The sequence below is a fragment of the Diospyros lotus genome, chromosome 4, assembly GCF_014633365.1.
Source record: "Diospyros lotus cultivar Yz01 chromosome 4, ASM1463336v1, whole genome shotgun sequence".
NCBI lineage: Eukaryota > Viridiplantae > Streptophyta > Magnoliopsida > Ericales > Ebenaceae > Diospyros > Diospyros lotus.
The window spans coordinates 9,083,313-9,108,390 of NC_068341.1; the positions used below are offsets into that span (position 1 = coordinate 9,083,313).

Genomic DNA, 25,078 nt, shown 5'->3' on the forward strand with positions numbered 1-25,078 from the left:
TACTTGCATTTTTTTTTTCACTGCACAAATTATTATTTTCAATGTATTGTTCAATAATTTATCATAATTTAGCTATAGTTTAATAACATGCATAATATTGAAATAATAATGAACGAAAAACATCTTCAATCAAATAATTAATAAAACGGATCGAGAAATCATCATTTATACTGAGTAATCAACTATTTTATTGCTGAGAATTCAGAATAAGACATGTCATATTTTTAGTATTTCATGCATCAAAGTAAAAATATTGTGTTAGAAATGGTAGACGTTAACCTCACTCTAACGAGTCACGAATACTATAGACGTTGGATACAATATTTTGTTAAATACACACATATGTGTTAGTAGAAAAACTATAATAAAAGCATAAAAAAGGTCAAACAAAAAAGGGCATACATATTCCGGAATAATTGAATAACTAATTTTGTTGTATGTTTGTTCATTTTTACGATTGTAACATGATTATTTTGTTTATTTTCTACTTATTTATTATGATTTTCATTTGTTATAACTACTGAATTATGTAACTTATACTTTAACAATTATATTTTTTCTTGCGATATTCATGCATCGCACGGGTGATGCACTAGTGAATAACTAAACATCATTTCCTCACTCTGAGAAAGTCTTAAAAGTATGAGTTAAATTTATTATTTTTTTAAAAATATACTTTAAAATACATAATTTTTTATATTTTATTTCTAATCAAAAATTTACTTCAACCTAAACAAAGTAGAGTACATATAAAAAAGAGCCCTAATATCCAAATTAATTTAAAAAAACTATATATGAAACTAAAAATGCCAAATTTACCCTTAAGTAAAAAAGTGACACTAATTAATAATAATTGGAATACTTAAACAAAATACAAAAAAAATACATAACTAAACAACTTGTTTAAAAATAATATGATTCTCAAATTATTTATGAAATTGCTATCTATATTATAGTCATTTGTTCCTGACTTTATTCAATGATAAACTCTCTTTATTTACAAGTAAGTCATTGTTTGTTAATATTATCATTTTAATATATATATATATTATATCACTATAATTTATTTGTAAATTTTTTTAATATATTTTGTTATATTTTCGCTAATGGACAAATTATATTAGTTGATTGCCAATTGAAGGGAGATAAACATAGCTTTTATATTTCCTGTCATATAAGCATATGTATATATATATATATTTTAAAATGTTATTTATATATTTTGCTTAAAAAAAGGAAAAAAAATGCAACATTTTACTTTTGTAGTATTTCCGGGGGCAAAGTGAAATAAACCTACCTCGAGGGGAATGGGATGCAATATACAAAAAATAAGAGTTATGCCTTCAAACAAGGGGCAAAACCAAACCACGCCTTACGATTTGATTTTTCACGTTGTGCGGAAGCAACCCACGCGACGGCAGTCAACGCCAGAGGTTCGGAGGTCAAACATTGCAATTTCCTGCTGAAATCGCCGCTACTGCAACTTCAATCCATCTCCTTCCCCCCCTTTCTTATTCCCAACTTCAAATTTTCTCAGCGGCTCGAAAGGAGAACAGAGCAGAAGAGAATTTAGGGATCTTTCGTTTCAGTCCGCTGTCCTGATCATTTCATCTCTTTCATTCACCAGTTCCCCGACAATAATTCAGATTATTTGGTGGAAATAATTTGTTTCATTGTCCGATCGGAGGAAGAAGTGGAAGGAACTGCAATAAGAACCGGATGGTGAAGGAGACAGAATACTACGATGTCCTGGGAATCAGCCCCACGGCCTCCGAGGCCGAGATTAAGAAAGCTTATTATATTAAGGTTGGTGTCTGTTCTGTTGATTTCTACTTCTTACGGTTTGCTTATTGTGCATATAATGATTTCCTTAACATCCATAGTTGTTTGACTTAATGATGAATCCTAGGTCTGATAGGAAGGGTTTGAAGTTCAAATACGTTGCAGTTACTTGTTTTCCTGTTTTAGACTTAGACCCTATGCTTATTCCTCGCCTCGTAAAGCACAACATTGTTTAGAGCATACAACACAGTGACAGAAAACATTACCGAAGTCATGGTTTTGTTTGAATGGGCTACAGTTATTGGGCACCAGTCCCACTGTAGGATTGAGCAATGCGAAATATTATTTGATGCTCATATTTAACACATTGTTAACATATGGGGAGGATTGATACCATAAATTACAGCTTTGTTTTGTGCATATAGCATGCTAAGAACGTTATCCGACTCAACGTCTTGCTTGGGTGGGCTATAATTCTAAGGTATTGGTGCCACTGCAGGTGGTGATACCCTTGAGGAAAGGCTATTCTGATCGAAAAGAAAACTGATAAGAGAGTTAAGTCTTCGTGAGAAGTTCAAAGAAATAGATACCTCGAACATGACCAAATTTCTAAGAAAATCTAGATGAAGATGAAAATTGATTGCAACAACATCCATACTACCGATCTTGGAAAGTTTTCTATGAAAAGTCAAGTTAATATATTTGGATCTGATCAGGAGTTTCAGGACTCAGGGGAAGGTTGGGCTCTTCGGGAAGGCTTTGGGGCTGTGGATACTGAAGGTGGGATCATCGTGTTTCAGGACTCGAAGAAGTTCTTGAAGAGAGGTGTAAGAGTAGGACCGTTATCTTTTTCTTCCTTCTCGAGACATTGATGATTGATTCCTTTGGTTCTTTTCCAATGTTTATGGCCTTAGTGATGACGAGATGATAGGCATGGATGGGCTCTTCAGGCGAAATCCCTAAATGTTTAATGATATTGAAGTAATTCATTGATTTGGCACATGCTTCAACAATATTAGAGTTCCTCTTTTTGCTAGGATATTAGAGTTCCAGCAGAGAGATTGAGGTCCTCCATCACCAATGGAGCAGTGGAGTTTTCAGATTTTACTGGACAGGGTTGCTGGTGCTTTAGCTTCAGGGAGTGTGAGGTTCACTTGGCGTAGTTGGAGTTTGAAGTGAGTTTTTTCTGGGACTGATTACTTGCTCATTTCCATGACTTATAGGAGGTTCAGTAAGTGACTAAAATATTTAAACAATAATCTTTAGGTTACTTTCTTTTTGTATGTGATATGAGTAACTTCGGAGGAATGAACTGGAAATTTTGAGTACCATGTGAATGGGGCACCTGTCTAAGAATAAAGACATGTTTTTGAATATAAGGAATTACTTGTATATTATGGACAAAGGATTTTCCAAAGCTAATGGGTAAAATGGCCATGTATGGTAGGGTGGGGGTTTTCCTCTTAATCTGAAGTCCTACATACAACTTGCCTGGTGGTCCCATGTTGGTCTAAAAGTTTCCTGTCAAAAAAAAAAAAAAAAAAAAAAAAAACAGAAAAAAAAAAAATTGTTCCTCCAGAAGTCGAAATAACGCGGTGGGAGTTTTTCTTAACCTGTTCAAACTGCGCTTGGCAGGTTCCCATCCCTCACTGGTGGCCAATTGTCTTCATAATTAGGTTGTCATGTACTTTTGATTCTCAAGAAATTTATTTGCTCTAACAAATTTGGATTTTGTATAGAATTTATTCTAGTTTCTTTTCATTGAAGAGTTGAATAAATGACAACGACAACATATCAAGCCTTAATCCTGCTATGTGGGGCTGACTACCTAAATTCTATTCTAGCTCGTTGATCATTTTTATTTATGATGTTATCTTTTGTAAGGGCCCCCTTATAACTCTGATCCAAGAGTTCAATCTGCCAGTGAATTTTATTATGTTTGAGAGGGGCTTAGCTACAATAAACTGGCCGTTTGAGTTTAGGATGCTGTTTTAATTTGTAGTTTCCGCAAGACTTTCTGAATTTTAAGTGCCTTCCTTTTTTACTTTTGTTTTACAGGCATTGATGAGTCAGCCATGTGGACTATAAATTTTGCATTTCATGGACTTAGTTTCCCTTCTTGCTGGCTATTTGATGACTGTAGTAATTATACTAAGTGGATACTATTGTTTATCTTCTCCATCATTTGTATTTGTGGCTGCAGGCACGGCAGGTCCATCCAGATAAAAACCCTAATGATCCTCTGGCTGCACAAAATTTTCAGGCACGTTTTTCATCATTGTTATAATTGTTCTGCCAAAGTATGACTCGAATGGAGACTGTAAACATTGAGAACTGGGCTGTTGATAGATTTTGATTATATGCCCATGTCATGCACCTAATGTTGTAAGGGTTTCTTGGTATTTTACAGCATTTATACTTTGACTAGCTGTTCATAGTTGTACTTTAAGCTTTGTGTTGGCACCAAACTTAACTGCCTGGATTAGTATATAAACCTAATCCAGCTGAATGCAAAGGCATCAAAGCAGATTTCGAAAGAATTCTCTGTTTCCCTCTCTCAATTTCTCTCTCTCAATCTTTCTCTCTCTTGTCTCTTTCTGTTTCCCTCTCTTTGTCTGAATTTTCTTCTCATTTCTCCCTAAATTCTGCCCTAATTCTCTCAGTTAGCAGAGAATTGACCTAGTCAGATCTGAGGACCTGACAACCCGTTTATGTACCTCTATGCCAGGCTTGTTTTAGGGAGATTTCTTTTTTAAAAGTGAAGCCTTTGTTTTTTCATGCACATTTAAGAGGATACAGACCCATTCATGGTTATATGCACACGGACAAACTTGATGAACTTATTAAATGTATAAACTAAGGAAAATAGAATGTGCAAAACAACATAATAGAACTAAGAAAAGGAGAGGAAATAATTTCTTGCAATAACCAGAATCAACCCATATATCTGGTACATCTTATTTTATTTTATAACTTTAAAATAACTTTTGAGACCTATTGATTCTTTTTAAAAATTATATTGTCTTACTTGTCTGAGTTCAGGTTTTGGGAGAGGCTTACCAGGTGCTAAGTGATCCATCACAACGACAGGCCTACGATGCTAATGGGAAATCAGGAATTTCAACGTCAGTTTCATCTTAACTTATTAACAGCACTCTAAGCTTCATGTAAAACCTGGTGCTGGAAGTAGTTTTTAACAGATACATACATGTGAATTCTTCTCAAACTGACCAATTTTTGTTTCTGATACTTTTATCTTTCTTGATTAGCGACCTATTTGGAAAATAACTTTTAATTGCAGAGAAGCAATCATTGATCCTGCTGCAATATTTGCAATGCTCTTTGGGAGCGAGCTTTTTGAGGAGTACATTGGCCAGCTTGCCATGGCATCAATGGCTTCATTGGATATTTTCTCAGAAGGAGAGCAGTTTGATGCCAAAAAGTTGCAAGAGAAAATGAAGGTATATTTTCCCTGCATTACTTATTCTACTACAAATATAACTTTTTCTATGTACTTGTATTATTGTGTTTACTGTTGTAGTTTTCGAAAAGCTTTGGATGCAAGAGTTAAGTCAGTCTTTTCCTCTCTTTTCTATTTTTTTGTTGTTTTGGGGGAGGTGGGGGAGAAGCAGTTCAACATGGGCAGTCTTAAATAATGGCATGTGTATATTTTCTTTCCAGATCACGTTTAATCAGCATATTTCTATTTACATCATTTCTGAGGCATAGGGCACATCATTTTCTTTCTGCTGTGCAAATGGAGTGTGACAGGAAAAGGAAGCTGATAACTAAGAACCTTCCAAAGATTTTGGGATTCTTTGACAGAAAACTAGGATAATCCTTGTGGGAGAGTCTTGTAGGTCTTTACTTAATAAAAGGATAAATCTGAATCACTAGAGAGTGAATATTTGAAGGTAAACTAATCAGCAGAAGCTAAAAGTTTTAATGCAACTAGAAGAATGCCAAAAATATGAAAAAAAGAGAGAATATATCTAGAATCTAGATAATGAGTGATGTATCATGCCATACACGGATATTGACTGGACCTCAAGATATGTATTAGACATGTCTAATGGCATGTCATAATTTATTATTTATTATTATTTTCTTAGACACGTTTTGGACACACAATGGACATGCATGTCCATTGTTGAATATGTGAAGCACACGTGTAGACACTATAGTGATTTTAATAGTTTCTGTAACTTTTTTTTTTTTGAGATAAAATCTACAAATGCAATAAGTGTGTAGGTGACATATAAAAAACAAAGTTGAGATTAATTAAAACACTGAAAAAAATTGTGTTTTTTTGTATGTTTATTATATTTTATGTTATTGCTATTATGGATTTAATGGCATCTTTATGTTTGATTAGAGGTTTTTTTTAGTATTTATATAATCATTATTATAGATTGAATGATATCCTTACATTGGATTATGGGTACTTTTTAATATTTTATTACTACTTTTTTGTTATAATGTTATATAAAATATTACTGTTGTATTGTATCTTTACTTTTTCCAAGTTGGCACGCTCTGCACCTGTATTTCTGTCAGTGCTTCTTAGAATATGCATTACATGTTAACTAACTGCAGAGGGTAAATCACAAATTGGACATTACTGGAAATGTTCATGCTGTTGGAAAAGCCAACTTTCCCCTGTTGATTGCCGCCCCCCCCCCCCAACCCAAAAAAAAAAAAAAAAAAAACCCAAGAAGTGTAGATGCTATTAGAATTGATTGAAAAAAAGATTTTACCCAGCAAAGGAACCATAATGAAATTAAAGAAAGAAATACTTCAACATTTTATTAGTTGATATTTGTAAGCATCAACTAGGTTGTTTTTTTAACATCCCTTAAAATTGAACTTTTTCAACTGTGATGCTATGTGAATATATATTAAATGCCTGCTTGCCAACAAAAAAATATTAAATGCCTACTTGCCAAAAAAAAGTATTAAATGCCTAATTACATCAATTTGTTTTTTAATAAAGGTTGTTCAAAGGGAAAGAGAAGAGAAGCTTGCTGAAATACTGAAAGATCGACTCAACCTGTATGTTCAAGGAAACAAAGAGGACTTTGTTAGTCATGCTAAAGCAGAAGTATCAAGGCTTTCTAATGCAGGTTCGTATTTTCTATTATTTCCAGACAACTTTTTGGCCTGGTACTGGATATTGCAGGTGCTGGAACATATATGTGTGATTGAACCATTTTTCCTTTATGACGCATTCCAGGAGCTTGCTTGGACATTATGTAACTTTTCTTAGTTTGAACTGTATGCTGTCATCTTTAATGTGATTTCTGGAAAAAGAAGACAAAATTACTCCAAATGAATGCTGAGAAGATGAGAAAAGGTGCTGGAAAATCCCAGTTGTATCAACTCTTTTGGTTACCCAAAAGTCATATGGTCATGTCTTTGTGAAAGGTTCCTTCTGATTTTTGATTTACAATTTGAGCTTGTAAAAGCGTTGGTTTTTTGTTTTCAATTCAGTACCTAATTTTGCTTTGCTTTAGACATGCCCTTCGGTACCAAGTGCAACCATTTCAAGCCAGCACAGCCTTGGACCCTACCAAGCAACCATGTGAGACACTTAGCATACACCCCCCAAGGAGTGCTAGGTCAGCCTACCTACTTGCATTGCTGCATGAGGAGCTTGCTTGTAGGAGGCACACCCCAATTCTAGAGAGAGAAACATAGGCTCCTTACTGTTGAACTCAACTCTCAATTCATTCTAGAATGCGGAACACAATTTAGGACTCAACTTTATATAGAACTTCCACATCATAGCTGTGATGGAAATCCATCTAAATTATGGCCTAGATTGAGTTCTAGAACATTCATCATTAATACACCCACCGACTGCTCAACATATTGCAAAAGACCTTTCTGAAACCTAGGAGACCCTAGAACATTTCAGACCTCTTCCACAACAATGCCACCATCATGATGGTTGGGGGTAGCAGTGGACGCTCACTTTTGGCTGCACTATTCAGGGAAGTGGCAAGTTGAGACTTGATTTGTACCACCATAGGCTTGGGTTTTACATTCGTTCTAAGTTCTAACAGATGATGCAATAAAGCACATCCTCAAAAAATGGGTCCTGAATCTGATGGAGGTCCACACTGTGAGTCGATCTTGGGTCCAGCAACAGAAGAAGAACTGCCTCAGTGGGTTTTGAGAAAGCCTCTTCGATGCCTAAGTCAGAAATGAGAATGTGGTGAGAAAAGAATAGTAAAGAGAGAACGAAGGAATGGAATATTTAGAGAGAGAATTTCTCAATACCCATTTGGCTGGGGTTGATAGCCTTTTGTACATCTGTCTTGTCTGACTTTCCATATGTTGATAGATGAGTCAAAAGAAGGCATGAATAATCAACTCGAATTACGAAGAAATTTCTTAAAATTCAAAGGTTCATTTAACTAACTAAGCCAAAAACTAAGTATGTGGAATATAAGTTTGATAAGAATATAGGTGTGGATGATATTTTTGTGAAACTTGGGGGACCAAGTTATTCCATCAATTTTGATATCTCGGACGAGGTTTTCAAAAAGAAGAGGGGATTATGAAGGATGGTACTCATAGAATCAAAGCAAAAAGGTGAAAGTGGAAAAATATGTCTAGCATTATATGAGATCATAAAATGCATTTTAAGTTTTAAAAGGGAAGTTTCACCAAACAATTATAAGACCATATTTGTTGTGTGGCTTAGAATGTTAAGCAACTAAGTGCCAACATGTGCAAAGTTAGTGTATTTGAGAGGAGAATGTTATGGTGGATGTATGACCATACAATAATAGACAAAATAAGAAACCAAATCATGCGTAATAAGATTGGAGTGGTACCTATTGAAGATAGATGAGGGAGCCACTATTAAGATGGTTTGACATGTGGGAAGCAAGTGTGTGAAAATATCTGTGAGGTGAGTGGATAACATGGAGGAAATTTGTAACAAAAGAGGGTGAGGATACCGAAGAAAATTTGGTGGTAAACCACCCTTAAACATGATATAGGACATAATGGCCTCAGATATGGCCATGGTTAGAGTTGATTCAAGATCTAGAGTTGATGTAGTTGACCCCACCTAGTTGGATTAAAATTGTGAGTTGTTATTCTTATTCAATATTGCGTGCTTGGATATGCAAGCAAAACTTTGAATAGGAAAGAAGTACAAATTTTCCAGGTTTATTCAATTTTGTTTGCTTTATTGCATTCCTGGACCTATATTGCTACCACACTAATGTTCTTTTTCTAATTAATTTCATGTTTGTTTGACAGCTTATGGTGTTGATATGTTGAATACGATTGGCTATATATATGCAAGACAGGCAGCTAAAGAGCTGGGGAAGAACGCAAAATATTTGGGGGTACCATTTATTGCTGAGTGGTTCAGAAACAAAGGCCATTTCATTAAATCCCAAGTAACAGCCGCAACAGGTTGGTAGAGCGTGGCCTTAAATGAGAAAACACAATCTTCAGTCAGTTTTTGAAGTTTCCTTCCTTCTTTAAACTGTCTAGCAGATCAATTGATGGGTCTCATTGTTCTCAAATTCCAATGAACATCATGATTGGTTTTCTAGTTTCCATTTTTGGTTGCAGGGATGATTTTTCACCTCAGTGCACCCTTCTCTGTATGCATTAGGAATCAAGAATGAATTTTAAATTGCATTTCACATTCAAATGTAGATCGACTATTAAAATGCTCCTTCAGTTTCAAATTGGCACCTGGACTGATACTCAAGCGTTGAGATTTTAGTGTTGTGTTCTCTATCGTGTGGTGCATTTAGGTGCTAGGAATGAATGTCACACCATATTGGTTCTCCTGGTTGGGTTGTTTGCATGTATGGGTTTTTAGATTTGTACTAGCACTAGGTGCTCTGTACTTGGTGCATCTGTCCCCGCCTCATAGCTCTCCACTTTTGCAGATCATCATCACTGACTTTGTGAAACTAAATTCACAATAGTAAAAAGAGGGTGGAGGCTTTACATGTTTAACCATAAAGATGCTTTTTTATGGAGTTGACATATGAGTATGCCCCAATTACAGATTAGAAGCTTACCCTTTTGAAAATAAAATTTATTTCTCACTGCATCCCTAAAAAAGAACTGAAAAATTAAGTCACACTTAGTTCAGTTCACTTTGTTTTTTCTACCTAGAGTAGTTTCAATGGTGGGTAGCCATGCATAGTAGATAACTGGATTAAGGCATCTAAATATTAAACTTACCCTTTTGAATCTTATTAACCAAAGAGATATGACCTGTCTGTCATTGTTATATGTTAGATATTATTAATTATTTTTTGGTTCACAGCATCACCACATGTCAAATTGAAACATAAATACCTTTTCAGGAGGATATCCACTTGAATTTTGTTCTTTATATATATATATATATATAAATCCCTCTTTTCTGTTTTTCTTTCATTTAAATTATGTTCTTGTTTTCTGTTTATTATTTCTGTTGTATTGGAATGATTTCGGGTGAGGAGTTGAGAGAATTGGCATTAGGAAACATTGATTGAGTTGTCAAAAGAGCTCCTAACTATAACAATCCATCTTACTAAGTTTTATCTTTGTTTTATTATTGTTATTGTTGTCGTCGTTGTTGTTATTGTTGTTGTGCCAACCATTGAAAATCTTGTATCTGTTCTCTCAGACAAACAAAATCATATTGAAGAAGATTCAAGTGTATATGTATATATATAAAGAAAAAATAGCAACACACAAACAAGAGAATAGTTTATCCTGGTTTGGATTGCTTGAAAGCAACCCTACATCCAGCCTTGAAATCACCCCGAGAGCAGTTTTTATCTTATTCAAAAACCGATTAGTACAAACAACATGATTGATCACTCTTTTCCCTCTCTATCCCACCCGAATACAATCTTCTTGGAGATTACAAAGAACTTTTTTGGATAGAAGTCTTTTCTCTCACACACTGCATTCGAACATAGAGAATAAGAGTAAAATCTAATGTGCACACACCCCATGCCCTCTATTTACAATAGTGGGCGAATATCCCAATGAAGACTTTTAGATAATTACAGTTTAACTCCCCTACTATAACTAATTATAGATTGAGATATAAACTTCTATTTAATTCTTCATTAGCCCTAAAAATGCACTGCTTTCACTGATATTCTTATCCTATACTCTAGACAACTTTTAACATGGATAAAAATACTAACATTACCCTTGTCATATACCTAGACCATGGGTTATTACATTGAGGGTAGTTATGGCTATAAGGGAGTTGTACATGGTGTATATATTACAAGTTGTACTCGGAATTCGGTAACCAGTTTTGGTGCCAATTCCCTGCTATGGATCAGTTTAAAGATCTGACCCAACCTATTTTCAAATCATGCAATACAATTGAAGTGATCTGATTTCCCTCCTTCAATTTTCTCTCTCTCAATTTGTTCTTCCCCAATTCTCAAATTCTCTTCCCTCTCCCTCTCATTTTCCTCACCAAATTCTCTTCTAAATAGTTGAGAATACTTTCTAGGATCTGACAACCCCTAATGGCTAAAGCTTGGCTGATATAGGCCAAGGGTCTTCCTTCCTGCATAAGCTCAGTTGATATAGGCAAAGGGCTTGGAGAAGTTGGGTAGTGTCAAAACCGGGGCTTGAGTCATAGCCTTCTTAAGGGTCCAAAAAGCTGCCTCAGCCTGGGATTCCAGTGAAAATTGTCCTTGAGCAGCTCTGTAAGAGGCCTACTTATCACACCATAATGTTGAATGAACTTTCTATAGTATTCGGTCAACCTCAAGAATTCCCTTAGCTCGTTGACTATTGCAAGTCTAGGTCAACTCACCATGGCTTTTATCTCTTTAGGATTGGTGCTGACTCCCTTTCTTGAAATGACATGGCCCAAATACTTCATCTCCCCCTTGGCAAAAGCACATTTTGACAACTTGACATACAATTGATTAGATCTAAGGACTTCAAAAGCTGTTCTTAGGTGGGATAGATGTTGCTCAAGGTTGGGGTTGTATATGAATATATCATCAAAGAAAATGAGTATAAACTTTCTCTGATAAGGACTGAAAATTTAGTTCATTAAGTCTTGGAAAGTGGCTAGGGCATTGGTAAGTTCGAATGGCATAACAGTGAACTTGTATAACCCTTGGTGTGTCCGAAAAGTTGTTTTTGTTATATCTGATGGTTTCATTCGGATTTGGTGATATCTGGCTCAGGTCCAATTTGGAAAAAAATTGTAGCACTGGATAATTCATTGAGTAGGTTTTTAATAATCGGTATAGGAAATTTGTTTTTAATGGTATTAGAATTAAGCTGTCGGTAATCCTCACAAAACCTCCATGTGTCATCCTTTTTTTGAACAAGGAGCACTGGTGAGGCATGTGGTGGAAAGGAGGCAGGAGATACAGGTGACCCCCACCAATCCAGTTTTCTAGTGCCAAAACTGGAATTACCTTTGTTTGAGGGGCAAAAGCCTTGATGGTTGGTAAGGTGGCGTAAGAAGTTGTTCAACATTCACCAAGTGGCTAATAGCTAGAGGGTTACCTCGACGTTTGCTTATTTAAATGATGTTGGAGATATGTGGTTCCAGGGATGATCCAGAGTGAGGGATGATTATAATTGGGAAGAATTTGTTAAGGGATTGTTTGAAAGGTTTGGAGATTGAGGTATGATGGATATAGTAGAAGAGTTAAATAAGCTGAAATAGGATGGGATAGTATAGGAATATCAACTCAAATTCAAGGAGTCAAAATTGCTCATGCTGAGTCAAAACCCCTACATGAGTGAGCAATATTTCATATCAAGCGTTATCAGTGGCCTGAGCGACGGTCTTAGGCCCATGGTGAAGATGTTGAAGCCTAAGACTATAGGAAGCAACTGAAAATGCTTCCCAGTAGGAATTAATTGTAGAGGTGCTAATAAGAAAACAAAGGATGCGTGGTAAGGGGGGAAACTATGGTGTGATGTAGGTAGGAGGAACGATGCAGGGAAATGAGTTGACTAAAGCAGGTGCAGGGTTTAGGTATCAGACGATCCCACCGTCTGCACCACCAATGCAACAAGGGGGAAGGCTTATGAGACAAGGAAGGCAAGCTGGTTTGTGCTTCAGATGTGGAGATAGATATTATCTAGGACATCAATGCAGGAGGCAATTGCTCCTATTAGAGGGGGGAAAAGTAGAAGAAGATGCTGGGGAAGAAGGGGTGGCAATTGTGAATGAATTGGAAGAATAAGACAATGGAGCCATATCACTACATGCAATCAAGGGAATGGCTAGTAGTAAAATCTTCAAAGTAGAGGGGAGAGTGAGGGATAGTACACTCATGGTTTTGACAGGATACCAGATAGCAAATTCAACAGCAATCGAATATCAATGGTTTCCAATAATTTGTAGCAAGGAAAAATAAGAAAAATAGGACATTCGAGAGGCCCTTAACTCTCCCTAAGACTCAATACCAAAATCATCCCCTTCTCAATATCTTCACCCTCTACATATATCCCTCTCCCCCCTCAACCGCATTCTGTTACGCAACACTCAGCAATTTCCCCACTCTCTCCCTTGAGCACATGGCTGGCTGTTATGCCAGCCAGCCAATTTACCACCCCACCCCTGCCTCTTAGACCTTCTTTGGTAAGTCCCATGAATTGGGACCTATCATTACTCAAATTGATAGGATACCAGATAGCAAATTCAACAGCAATCGAATATCAATGGTTTCCAATCATTTGCAGCAAGGAAAAATAAGAACAATAGGGTATTCGAGAGGCCCTTAACTCTCCTTAAGACTCAATACCAAAATCATCCCCTTCTCAATATCTTCACCCTCTACATATATCCCTCTCCCCCCTCAATCGTATTCTATTACGCAACACTCAGGAATTTCCCCACTCTCTCCCTTGCGCACATGGCTGGCTATTATGCCAGCCAGCCAATTTACCACCCCACCCCTGCCTCTCAGACCTTCTTTGGTAAGTCCCATGAATCGGGACCTATCATTACTCCCCCCCCAACTTTCACCTTGTCCTCAAGGTGGAAAAAAAATTGGAAATTGCTACTGGATCAAAAGGTAAGGCTCCCAAGTAGCTTCCACTAGGGGTAGCCCTCTTCCATTGTATGAGCACTTCAAACCTCTGTAAGTTCTTTCCGGACCCTGGTCGAACTCCCAGCACCTTGACTTTGTCAGTTGCTTCAAGGCTTGCCAATTCTCAACCTCATCATGAAGTTCACCCAAATTTCCATAATTATTTAAGATCTTTGGGTCAATACCATTGGGCACCAAGTTCTTCACATTGAAGCTTGCAAGCAGTTTCTCAATACAGGAAAACAATATCTGGAAATAGCCCTTGCCTTGGTTATCATTACTTGTTGCAACCAAAGGAAGCTCTGCAATTTCTTGTCCAAAAAGCTTGAAGATTCCGGCTGATACAATGGATGAGTGCACCATTAATACTGCACAGTACATTCCTCCAAAGTCTTGGCCCCTTGAGCTCCTTCCATAAACCATAGATGGAATTAAGTCACGTCCAGTTCCTGAATCGACAATAGGGTCAAAGTCAGAAACCATATGTGGAACTTTGTCCTCATGTTTCTTCTTTATGACATCCGACAGAGAATCTTGGATTTTTTCTTCTCCACAAGTTAGTAAATTTTGTAAAGCAGAATAGGTCATCCTACAACCCATGCAACAGAACCAGTTTCCCTTTGACAATTTCTTTAGATCGGCCATCTTATGTTCCTTCAAGCAGCTGACATGATATTCTTTCTCACACTGATCGCAAACTATAACGGTCTGTGGGCCAAATCCAGATTTGCTAAAATTAGAACCTCTACACAAAACACATGCAATGACCTCAACATCTTCAGGATTTTTGACAATTCTAATACAACGTTTGGTTATTTCTTCAATAGGATCAATTCCTGAAACCCTTCCAGCTACTCCAGCATTAGCATTATGCTTCACAAACTTATCTCTTTGGAACATATTATGGCAATACGGACAGTACCATATACCATGAGGAATGCTTGATAGTGATGCACATTCATTGGGCTCCACAATAGAATGCAAATTGAGCCCTGGACTTCTAGAAATAGGTTGCCCTTCCACCATCATGACCTTGGACAAGGCACCCACCCCCTCATGATTGTGAGAATACATGGGGGGCCCTCTATTATCAACCCACCCCATTTGAACTCTCTGAGAAACTGGGCTAAGAATCAAATTAGCTTCCCAGACAACCTGGATCGTTGATGGCGCCCTCTTCCTCAGCAAGATGCTCTCCTTGGCTGTCACCGGATCGGCCGTCTGTGGCCTTTTAAATGGATCGATCATCGGCTGCCATTCTGCCTCGCCGTGGAACTCCCAGACACCGTCGTCGTCGGCAGCCACTCTACCTCGCGACACCATGATCTAATCAACCGCCAATCCCCCTTCAATATGCAGCTCGTCCACCGCGCCTTCTAGCATGGACCATAAGTGATTCCTCAGTAGCCCCTTCAACTCCTCCCAGCTTCTCACTCTTCGTCTCCGTTGCTTCCACTGGAACCATGAAAATGCAACACCCTCCAAACACCATGCTGCTGCATCTAACTTCTCCTTATCAGTCATCCCAGCCTTCGCAAAGTAACGTTCGACTCGGAGTATCCAGCCGTCACGTTCTTCACCTTCAACGAGCGGCATCTCCAGCCTTCTTCCACGCACGTCCGAACGCCAATTCCCTCCAATTCCACCCTCGAACTCCCTGCCCATTTTGATTCCAGGTGATCCCTCGGAATTCTGGGTAAATTCCGAAGGTCTATCTCCCTTCTTCGCTTTGATCTTCCTCTCCCGTTCTTGATCCTCCCCTCTTATGGCGTCGCACCCCTTCTGCATCCCCTCCATCTTCTCCACATCGGACCACTTGTTCACAACGAAGTAGCCCTCAGCCCTAAAGACCCAGCCATTTGGATCATCTCCCTCGAAGATGGGTATTTCTAGGCATCTCCCACGATACTCCTGCCTTCCGACACCATTGACCCAATCGGCCCCTTCGCCACTTCTCGCTCCAGCTACCGGCGTTCCCTCCCTTGTCAAGGGCGAACCCACAGGTGGGTCTTCCTCATCTCGTTTCCCGTTCCCCTCTCTCTCTTGCTCCTCCCGTCTCTCCTCGTTCTTCCTCTCCCGATCCTGCTCTTCCCACCTCGTTCTCATCCAAGCGAACTGTTCCAGCAAGCTCGCTACCTTCTTCCCCACCTCTTGAACACTCCGTTGCATGCCTTCCACCCTCATCTCCAAGTCACCCACTCGATTGGTCAGGTCCTCCATTAGGATCGGAGATGCTCTGATACCAAATTGATAGGATACCAGATAGCAAATTCAACAGCAATCGAATATCAATGGTTTCCAATAATTTGCAGCAAGGAAAAATAAGAACAATAGGGCATTCGAGAGGCCCTTAACTCTCCCTAAGACTCAATACCAAAATCATCCCCTTCTCAATATCTTCACCCTTTACATATATCCATCCCTCTCCCCCCTCAACCACATTCTGTTACGCAACACTCAGCAATTTCCCCACTCTCTCCCTTGCGCACATGGCTGGCTGTTATGCTAGCCAGCCAATTTACCACCCCACCCCTGCCTCTCAGACCTTATTTGGTAAGTCCCATGAATCGGGACCTATCAGGTTCTAATAAATAGTGGGAGCATCCTCAGCTTTATTGACGAAGGAACAACCAAGAAGATGAAGTGTGAGCTATCTAGCACTCAGCCGCTATTAGTTACTGTTGCTAATGGCAGTAAGGTGATAAATTAGCTTGCATGGGGTTTTGTTGGGAAATGCAGGGGGAGACTTTTGAGGCTGACCTAAGATTATTGAAACTCGGAGGAGGTAGATTGGATGAAAGGGGTGAACCTAATCAGTTTCAACTTCAACAAGATAGAAGTAACCTCGGAGAAGGAAGGCCAAAGGGTGATCCTACAAGGGAATATGGAAGTGGGAACTTGCAAGATGATCAGGGATAAGAGATTATAGAAACTACTCGAGAACAAACTCTCCCAGGTGGCATAACTATTTTCAATTGTGTTGATTATCGATAGCTCAATGCCATAACCATCAAGGACAAGTTTTTCATACTCATTGTAGATGACTTACTTGATGAGTTGAAGCATGCATCCGTTTTCACTAAGCTGGACCTTAGAGCAGGTTACCACCAAATTCGGATGGAGCCTTAAGACATCCCTTAAACCGCTTTTAAAACTCACCAAGGGCACTATGAATTCAAGGTAATGTCCTTCGAACTCACCAACGCCCCAGCTACCTTTCAGGCGTTGATGAACCAAATATTTGAACTCTACTTGCGTGAATTTATTTTAGTCTTTTTTGATGACATTCTGATTTATAGTCCCTCATTTGCCAAGCACCTAGACCACCTGAAAACCACTTTTGAGGTCCATAAACTCAATAAATTGTATGTTAAGGAGTCTAAGTGTGCTTTTGCACAGAGTCATGTGGAGTATTTGGGCCATATAATATCTAATGCAGGGGTAAGCATCGACCCTAGCAAGGTAGCAACCATGGTGGAGTGGCCGAGGCCTCAAAATGTTAAAGGATTAAGGGGATTTTTGGGTTTGACCGGTATTATTGCTGGTTTGTCAAAGATTATGGAATAATCAACCGGCCACTAACAGAGTTACTAAAGAAGGATGGCTTCTAGTGGAATGACAGGGGCAAGGAGGCTTTTGATAAACTTAAAAAGGTTATAAGTGAGGTTCCAACACTAGGACTGTCGGATTTTGACAAACCATTTGTGTTGGAGACTGATGCCAGTGCTTCTGGAGTTGGGGTTATATTGGTCTAGGAAGGTAGGCCCCTAGCATTTCTCAACAAGGCATTAGTTCCTCGACATCTTGGGTTAAGCATATATGAGAAGGAACTACTGGCAGTGCTGATGGTTGTAGATAAATGGAGGCACTACTTGGAGGGAAGTAAATTTGTGATCAAAATAGACCACGAGAGTCTGAAGGTCTTACTTTAGTAGAAACTACATACTCAGTTGCAACATAAAGGGATGACCAAATTAATGGGGTTGGATTATGTAATCCAATACCGGAAGGGAAAGGAAAACCTAGTTGCGGATGCATTATTAAGGTGCTATGAAGAGGGACACGTTGTTGCCCTCACAGTGGTGGTTCCAGATTGGCACCGTGAAGTGGTTTCGAGCTATGAAACGGATAAGAGCATTCTGGAGCTTCTACAACAACTAGTGGTGGATCCTAATGCCAAGCAAGGGTATACCTTGACCAACGGCCTTATTCGAAACAGAGGAAGGTTAGTGATAGGGAAGGATGAAAATTTGAAGAAAAAGATTATGGAGGCGCTGCACAGTTCACCAATAGGAGGACACTCTGGCGTAATCACTACCTATCACAAGGTCAAGCAGCTCTTTCATTGGCCAGGGCTAAAAAAGTATGTGATGGATTTTGTGTTGAGTTGTGATGTCTGCAAAATGTGCAAATCAGAAACGATGGCTATTCCGGGGTTGTTACAACCATTAGATATACCAGGAGGACCATGAGAAAGTATCTCAATGGATTTCATTGAGGGCTTACCTAGGTTGGAAGGGTAAGACTGCATTATGGTGATAGCGGATAGATTTACAAAATCTGCCCACTTCATAAGGCTGACACACCCCTACACAACTCAAGAGATAGCTAAAGTGTTCCTAGACCAAGTGGTGAAATTACACGGAATTCCTAAAGCTATAGTATCGGATCGGGATAAAATTTTTTCTAGCCTACTGTGGAAGGAATTGATGGGCTTATTGGGGATTCGACTCAACATGTTGACGGCCTACCATCCAGAATCTAATGGTCAAATCGAGAGGGTAAATCAGTGCTTGGAGACATACTTAAGATGTGCTTGTTTCCTACAGTCGAAGTCCTGGCATAAGTGGCTTGCGTTGGCGCAGTGGTGGTATAATTCCAACTACCACAACTCCATCAAAAGGTCTCCTTTTGAAGCCTTGTATGGGTACAAACCAACCTTGCTGCCAAATCTGGGGAACTCCTCCACAGTGGCAGCCTTGGATGCATACCTTCAATAGAGGCAACAGGCTTTCCAAACACTCAAAATAGAATTGGCCAATGCTAGGAATCGTATGAAACGGTTTGCTGATAGAAGGAGAAGTGAAAGGGAATTCTAGGTGGGAGATTGGGTATATTTGAAGCTTCAACCGAGCCATCTAAAAACCCTACTCGGGAAGGCCAATTCAAAGCTCAGTTTGAGGTTTTATGGACCCTTTTCAATGCTAGCTTGTCTAGGGAGTGTGGCCTATCGATTACAACTACCAGATAACTCCAATATACATCCGGTCTTCCATGTATCATTACTTAAAAAGGCAGTGGGGCAGCAGCCTGTCAGTCCAATGTTACCTCATTTCCTAGATTCAGATGACAGTCCGAAGGAACCTACGGCTATAATTGACAGAAGAGTCATCTACAAACAAGGGGCTCCCATTGTACAATGGTCTAACCTACATCCCGGCAACAATACTTGGGAATACCTTTCGGATATTCTCAAGCAGTTCCCTCAAGCAGCAGGCCTTCTCAGCATTTCTTGAGGACAACAACATTTTGAAGGGGAGGGTAATTGTCATGTGTCGCGAGATAAGGAGAGGGTGCTAGTGTAATTGGGCTATACTAAGGGTAGTAAGTAGTATATTAGAAAGTATGTTTTAAGGAGTTGTAAATTGTTTGGTGCTGCATTAGGGAGCTAGCACATTCCTAGCAACAATAATTTTTTACTGCACATGGGACGAGTTGGATCAGCTATATATATGAGCTGATCATTTCTCCAATCATCATTAATGAATATTCTCTGAAGTTTCTATTCTCTCTCTCGTCTCATCTCTCTCCCTCTCTCTCTCTATTCTTCTCGGTTACCATTCTCGATCGTCCAATTGATTGAGTAAACCATTCAAATCCTCGGGAGCTGATAGTGAGAGAGGAAATAAAAGGTCAGGAAGAACGAGAAGGGGAGTGTATGATGACTACTAGCAATCAACCTTAGCACCTATGGTAGGTACACAAATTGACCTTATTAGATACACTACTGGTTGAATTTCAGGACTTATTTGTAGAACCTAAGTCACTACCACCTAAAAGGCCTCCAACCAAATGTTGAACCGGTAAACATCTGATCCTACAAATATCCTTCCAAACTCAAATCAGAGATTGAAAAACTAGTGACGGACATGTTAAACCACTCTATAATCAGGCCCAATCGAAGCCCATTTGCCTCATTTGTTTTGTTGGTTAAAAAGAAAGATGATACATGGTGTTTTTGCATTGACTACCGTAAACTCAACACCATCATTGTCAAAGATAAATTTCTCATTCCAATCATCGAAGACTTATTAGACAAACTCAAACATGCCTCAGTATTTGCCAAATTAGACCTAAGATCAGGATATCATCAAATCCAGATGAACCCAGACGATATACCAAAGATAGCCTTTAAAACCTATCTTGGCCATTATGAGTTTACAGTAATGCCATTTGGGCTAACTAACGCACCGACCACATTTCAAGCCCTAATGAACTAAATCTTTAAACCCTACCTCAGAAAGTTTGTGTTGGTATTCTTTGATGACATCTTAATCTATAGCCTGCTATTCTCCCAACACTTAGACCACTTTAGGATTGCATTCAAGGTCCTTAGATTCAATCGGGTGTATATCAAAAGGTTCAAGTGTGCTTTTGCACAGAAGCAGGTAGAATATTTGGAGCATGTTATTTCAAGTGTTGGAGTTAGCAGATATCCTAAGAAGATAGCTGCCATGATTGCATGGCCTAAACCTACCAGTATCAAAGCCTTAAGGGGATTTATGGGGCTAATTGGTTATCATAGAAGATTCGTGAAGAACTATGGGGTGATCAGCAAAGCCTTGACTGAATTATTAAAGAAAGATGGGTTCAGATGGAATGTAAGGGTTGAGGAGACACTTGAACAACTTAAGAAGGTGATGAGTGAAATTCCAGTATTGGGGTTACCGGATTTTAGCAAGCCATTCACATTAGAGATTGATGCCAACAATATAGGGATTGGATCAATCTTGGCACAAGATGGCCGACCATTGGCTTTCATTAGCTAGGCTCTAAGGCACTGAGGGCTCAACATATATAATAAGGAGTTACTTGTAGTACTGATGGTCGTTGACAAATGGAGACACTATTTAGAAGGAGGGTAATTCATAATCAAAATAGTTCATGAGAGCCTTAAGTTCCTACTACTACAGAGATTGCACACATCTCCAAAAGAAGGGCATGGCCATGGGGCTAGATTACGTGATACAATTTAGGAAGGGAAGGGAAAATGTGGTTGCAGATGCCCTATCCCCGCTGCCATGAAAAGGGAACAAACGCAGCCATCACAACATTGTTGCCAGATTGGTATCAAGAAGTCACATCCAGCTATGAAACAGGGGAGTGGACAAGGGAATTATTGGAGCAATTGAGTATTGATGCCAATAGAAGACCTGGATATACCTTGCTTAATGGGCTGATAAGATATCAAGGTTAGTGATTGGGGAGTGTGAGGCATTAAAGAGTAAAATCCTCCAATCCTTGCATGAATCACCTCTTGGAGGGCATTTGGGTATTAAGAATACCTACAAGGCAGTGAAACATCTATTTAACTGGCCAAATTTAAAGAAATCAATGATGGAGGTTGTCATGATTTGTGACACATGTAAGAGGTGCAAGCAGGAGACAGTGGCATGCCCGGGCCTCTTGGAACCTCTGCCCATTCTTGAACAGGCATGGACCAATACAACCCTAGACTTTATAGAGGGATTGCCCAGGTCAGAAGGGAAAGACTGTATTCTAGTGGTGGTGGATCGATTTACCAAGTTTAGCCACTTCCTAAGCCTATTCCATCCCTTTACATCACAAGAAGTGGCCAAGCTTTTCTTGGACACCATAGTCAAGTTGCACGGGTACCTCAGTCAAATATATCAGATCGAGATAAGGTGTTCACCAGCTTATTTTGGCAGGAATTACTACGGGCTTTGGGCACTAAACTACACATGTCCACTGTCTACCATTCGGAGACAAATGGCCAATCTGAACGGGCTAATCAGTGTCTTGAAACATACCTACGGTGCTTCTGTTTTCTGCAACCTAAGGGATGACATAAATGGTTGTCACTAGCCCAATGGTGGTACAATTCCAGCCACCATAGTTTGATCAAAATGACACTATTCGAAGATCTGTATGGCTACAAACTATCCCTATTACCAGCTATTGGGGGACCCACTACAGTGGCAGCAATTGGTGCCTACTTACAGCACATGCAACATATATTACAAACATTGAAGACGGAGTTGGTCAATGTTCAAAATCAGATGAAATAAATTACAGATGAGAAGCGGAGTGAGAGGGAGTTCGAAGTAGGAGATGAAGTCTACTTAAGATTGAGCCACCCCCACCTGAAGCCCTCTCTCGCTAGCCAATCTCTAAGCTAAGCCCAAAATTCTATGGGCCTTACCCCGTCCTTGCAAAGATAGGGAAGGTGGCCTACAAGCTACAACTACCCAAGGGAACTTAAATTCACTCGGTGTTCCATGTCTCCCTACTTAAGAAGTCTATCACGGCCAATGTGGCAAGTCCAGCACTTCCCCCTCACTTCAGTGAAGAAGAAGACGCAGCAGCACCGGCGGCCATTTTGGATAAACAGATCATCTACACATTGACAACAATACCTGGGAATACTTACCCGATCTTCTTAAGCAATTTGCCAGCTCTGCAAATTTACTTTGCATTTCTTAAGGACAAGAAATATTTTAAGGGGGAGGAAAGTTGTCATGTACCTAGACCTTGGGTTATTACATTGAGGGTAGATATGGCTATAAGGGAGTTGTACTTGGTGTATGCATTACAAGTTGTACTCGGAATTGGGTAACTGTTCTTGGCGCCAATTCCCTATTGTGGATCAGTATAAAGATTTGACCCAGCCTATTTTCAAATCATGCAATATAATTGAAGTGATCTGAATTCCCTCCTCCAATTCTCTCTCTCTCCCTCTCTCGATCTTTCCTTCCTCAATTCTCAAATTCTCTTCCCTCTCCCTCTCATTTTCCCCGCCAAATTCTCTTCTAAATAGTTGAGAATACTGTCAGATCTAGGATCTGACAGCTCCTAATGGCAAAACCAGTTGAGAGGCTGGAAATCAATTGAACTCCATTTCCTTTTTCTTTTCTGTGATTTGTACAATGTCATAAACTGCATGATTTTGACAGCCCTAGTCATGAATGTGGAGAGATTATGTTAATTAACATTTGTGTACAGCTGCAAAGCTTTATGGGCTGTAATGTCATTTTATTCATTTTTGTTTCCTTTTTTGGCATTCTAAGTAAATGGTTGTTGGTAGGTGCTATTGCTTTAATCCAGCTTCAAGAGGATATGAAACGGCAGCTCAATGCAGAAGGAAACTACACTGAGGAAGAACTAGACGCATACATGCAGACTCACAAGAAGTTGATGATTGATTCCCTTTGGAAACTTAATGTAGCTGATATTGAAGCCACCCTTTCCCGTGTTTGTCAGATGGTTGTTTCAATACCCAGCTGTTGTTTTTCAGCGTTGGACTGGCAGTCTTACACCATGTACCTAATCTTGTTTCATGGCAATCCATGTTCTTCAATAGGTTCTTCAAGATAATAGTGCAAGGAAAGAGGAGCTACGTGGTCGAGCAAAGGGTTTGAAAACTCTTGGTAAAATCTTTCAGGTATTGTTTCTTTTTTTCTCTGCTTCATGTTGTTACATCATACAGTTCTGCTGTACTCATGGCATATTCTCATGGATCAGAGGGTTAAGCCAGCTAATGCTAATGAGAATGAAACTGCACTGAATGATAACCTCCATAAACTCAATGGAGGAGAACCTAGCGCTGCAGCTTCTTCTCCAAGTTTATCTCCAAAGTCTTCAAATCCTGAAGAAACATCATGTTCTGCATTTGTAAACCCGGTACCTTTCTTTTTCTGCCTAAGTCATTGATCTTGTTATTCTACATTATAACTTGTAGGATCATTTTAGCACTTGAAGGCATTGCCATCTTTTCATCTGTAACTAGTAATCTGTGTGATATTGCCTTTTAAGGTAGAAATTGATGAAAATGGAGAACCTTACCCCCACACACAACAGTAATGGAGCCAGTTCAAATACTAACTGCATAAGGGAGCTTTACCTTGTTTTATATCAGAAATCTTTTTCACTGTAGTATTTGGATGACTGGTAGGAATTCGAATCCAAATGGAGGGGGGCTTAGATCAAAGCGGGGGTTAAAAACACAGGACATTAGATGTTATTGCAACTAGTCAGTTAAATTTGTGATAGGTAGGAGGATGTGTGGCTTATGTGTTTAGTAAGTCATGGGATTGCTTGCATATGGATTTCCACATGTTTCTTGTTTTTTTATTTTTCTTATTTTCATGCATTTTGAAAAAGAAAAAAATAACTTTTTTTTTTACCTACTTAATTGTGCTATTTGTTTTCTTTTCTTATTTTTGGTCGGTGTTCATTATTCTCTTCTTTAATTGGTTGTTCTAGAGCCCATATGTGGAGGCTCCCCAAATTGCCGGTGCCCAATTTCACTATAACTTCCCAATGCCAACAGCACCACCTGGCGCGCAGAGACATCCATAAACACGCTGGACTGGATTGCTACTTTGATAGTACTGGTTAGGAGAGTCTTAAATTGTTGAATATATTCTAGAGAAGAAAGTTTGGGGTGGTAGTGGTCCTTTTGGGGGCCTTGTTATCTGCTGGATGTGTTTATATAGATACATGTATGATGTGAGGCATATCCTTCGTGTTTAACTGCCTGCCATGGCGTATTTGTATTCCTGGAAGATGGAAACAAACATTGATTGAGAGGGAGGGTTGTTGATGATATTACCTTTCATTGGAGAGATGGGGTTATGTTGTAATTTGAATATTAGTGTTGAATTCATGTATTCACAGTTGCGTTTGCAGTTGTATATTCAGGCCGAAGAATTTACGTTCTCCCTTGCTTTAGTCAAGATTTTGGTGAGGAAAATTGCTTTAACTTTTGGGCAAGAATTTGAGAATCTGTTGTGGGTGGAAGTGCAGGGAAGACATAAGTAGGAATGAGTTTGCAGATGAAGGCAGCCGCAGATGTTGAAAATGGTAAAGCTTTGCAGGGACAAGAAGAAACACTATTAGGTTAAATTTCAGGTATAGTTTGGGCCATTTTCAAAGACATTTCATTTGATTTATTATTAGTATTTTAAGTCTCTAATCAAAACAAGTTATTTTTG

The 25,078-nt window shown here is 39.1% G+C and overlaps 1 protein-coding gene across 3 annotated transcripts; it reads left to right on the forward strand.

The window, feature by feature from the left end:
• Nucleotides 1-1,365: 1,365 nt before the first annotated feature.
• LOC127799235 (chaperone protein dnaJ 10-like) lies at nt 1,366-24,803 on the forward strand. 3 transcript variants are annotated; one of them, XM_052333069.1, is made up of 11 exons: nt 1,366-1,806; nt 2,499-2,615; nt 3,986-4,045; nt 4,825-4,907; nt 5,084-5,243; nt 6,776-6,905; nt 9,058-9,216; nt 23,170-23,348; nt 23,446-23,526; nt 23,607-23,765; nt 24,348-24,803. In XM_052333069.1, exons 1-11 carry the CDS (start codon nt 1,720-1,722, stop codon nt 24,441-24,443), a joined length of 1,311 nt encoding a protein of 436 aa, XP_052189029.1. In that variant the 5' UTR covers nt 1,366-1,719; the 3' UTR covers nt 24,444-24,803. The 3 variants fall into 3 exon arrangements, with proteins under 3 accessions (XP_052189029.1, XP_052189030.1, XP_052189031.1); XM_052333070.1 differs by having other exon boundaries at nt 2,499-2,609; XM_052333071.1 differs by lacking the exon at nt 2,499-2,615 and having other exon boundaries at nt 1,367-1,806.
• The last annotated feature ends 275 nt before the right edge of the window (nt 24,804-25,078 follow it).

Excerpts from the sequence above, each read along its gene's own strand:
- LOC127799235 (XM_052333069.1), top strand. The coding sequence starts at position 1,720 with ATGGTGAAGGAGACAGAATACTACGATGTCCTGGGAATCAGCCCCACG. Across the intron at positions 1,807-2,498 it reads AGAAAGCTTATTATATTAAG|GAGTTTCAGGACTCAGGGGA; the intron begins GTTGGTGTCTGT and ends GGATCTGATCAG. Across the intron at positions 4,046-4,824 it reads TGGCTGCACAAAATTTTCAG|GTTTTGGGAGAGGCTTACCA; the intron begins GCACGTTTTTCA and ends GTCTGAGTTCAG.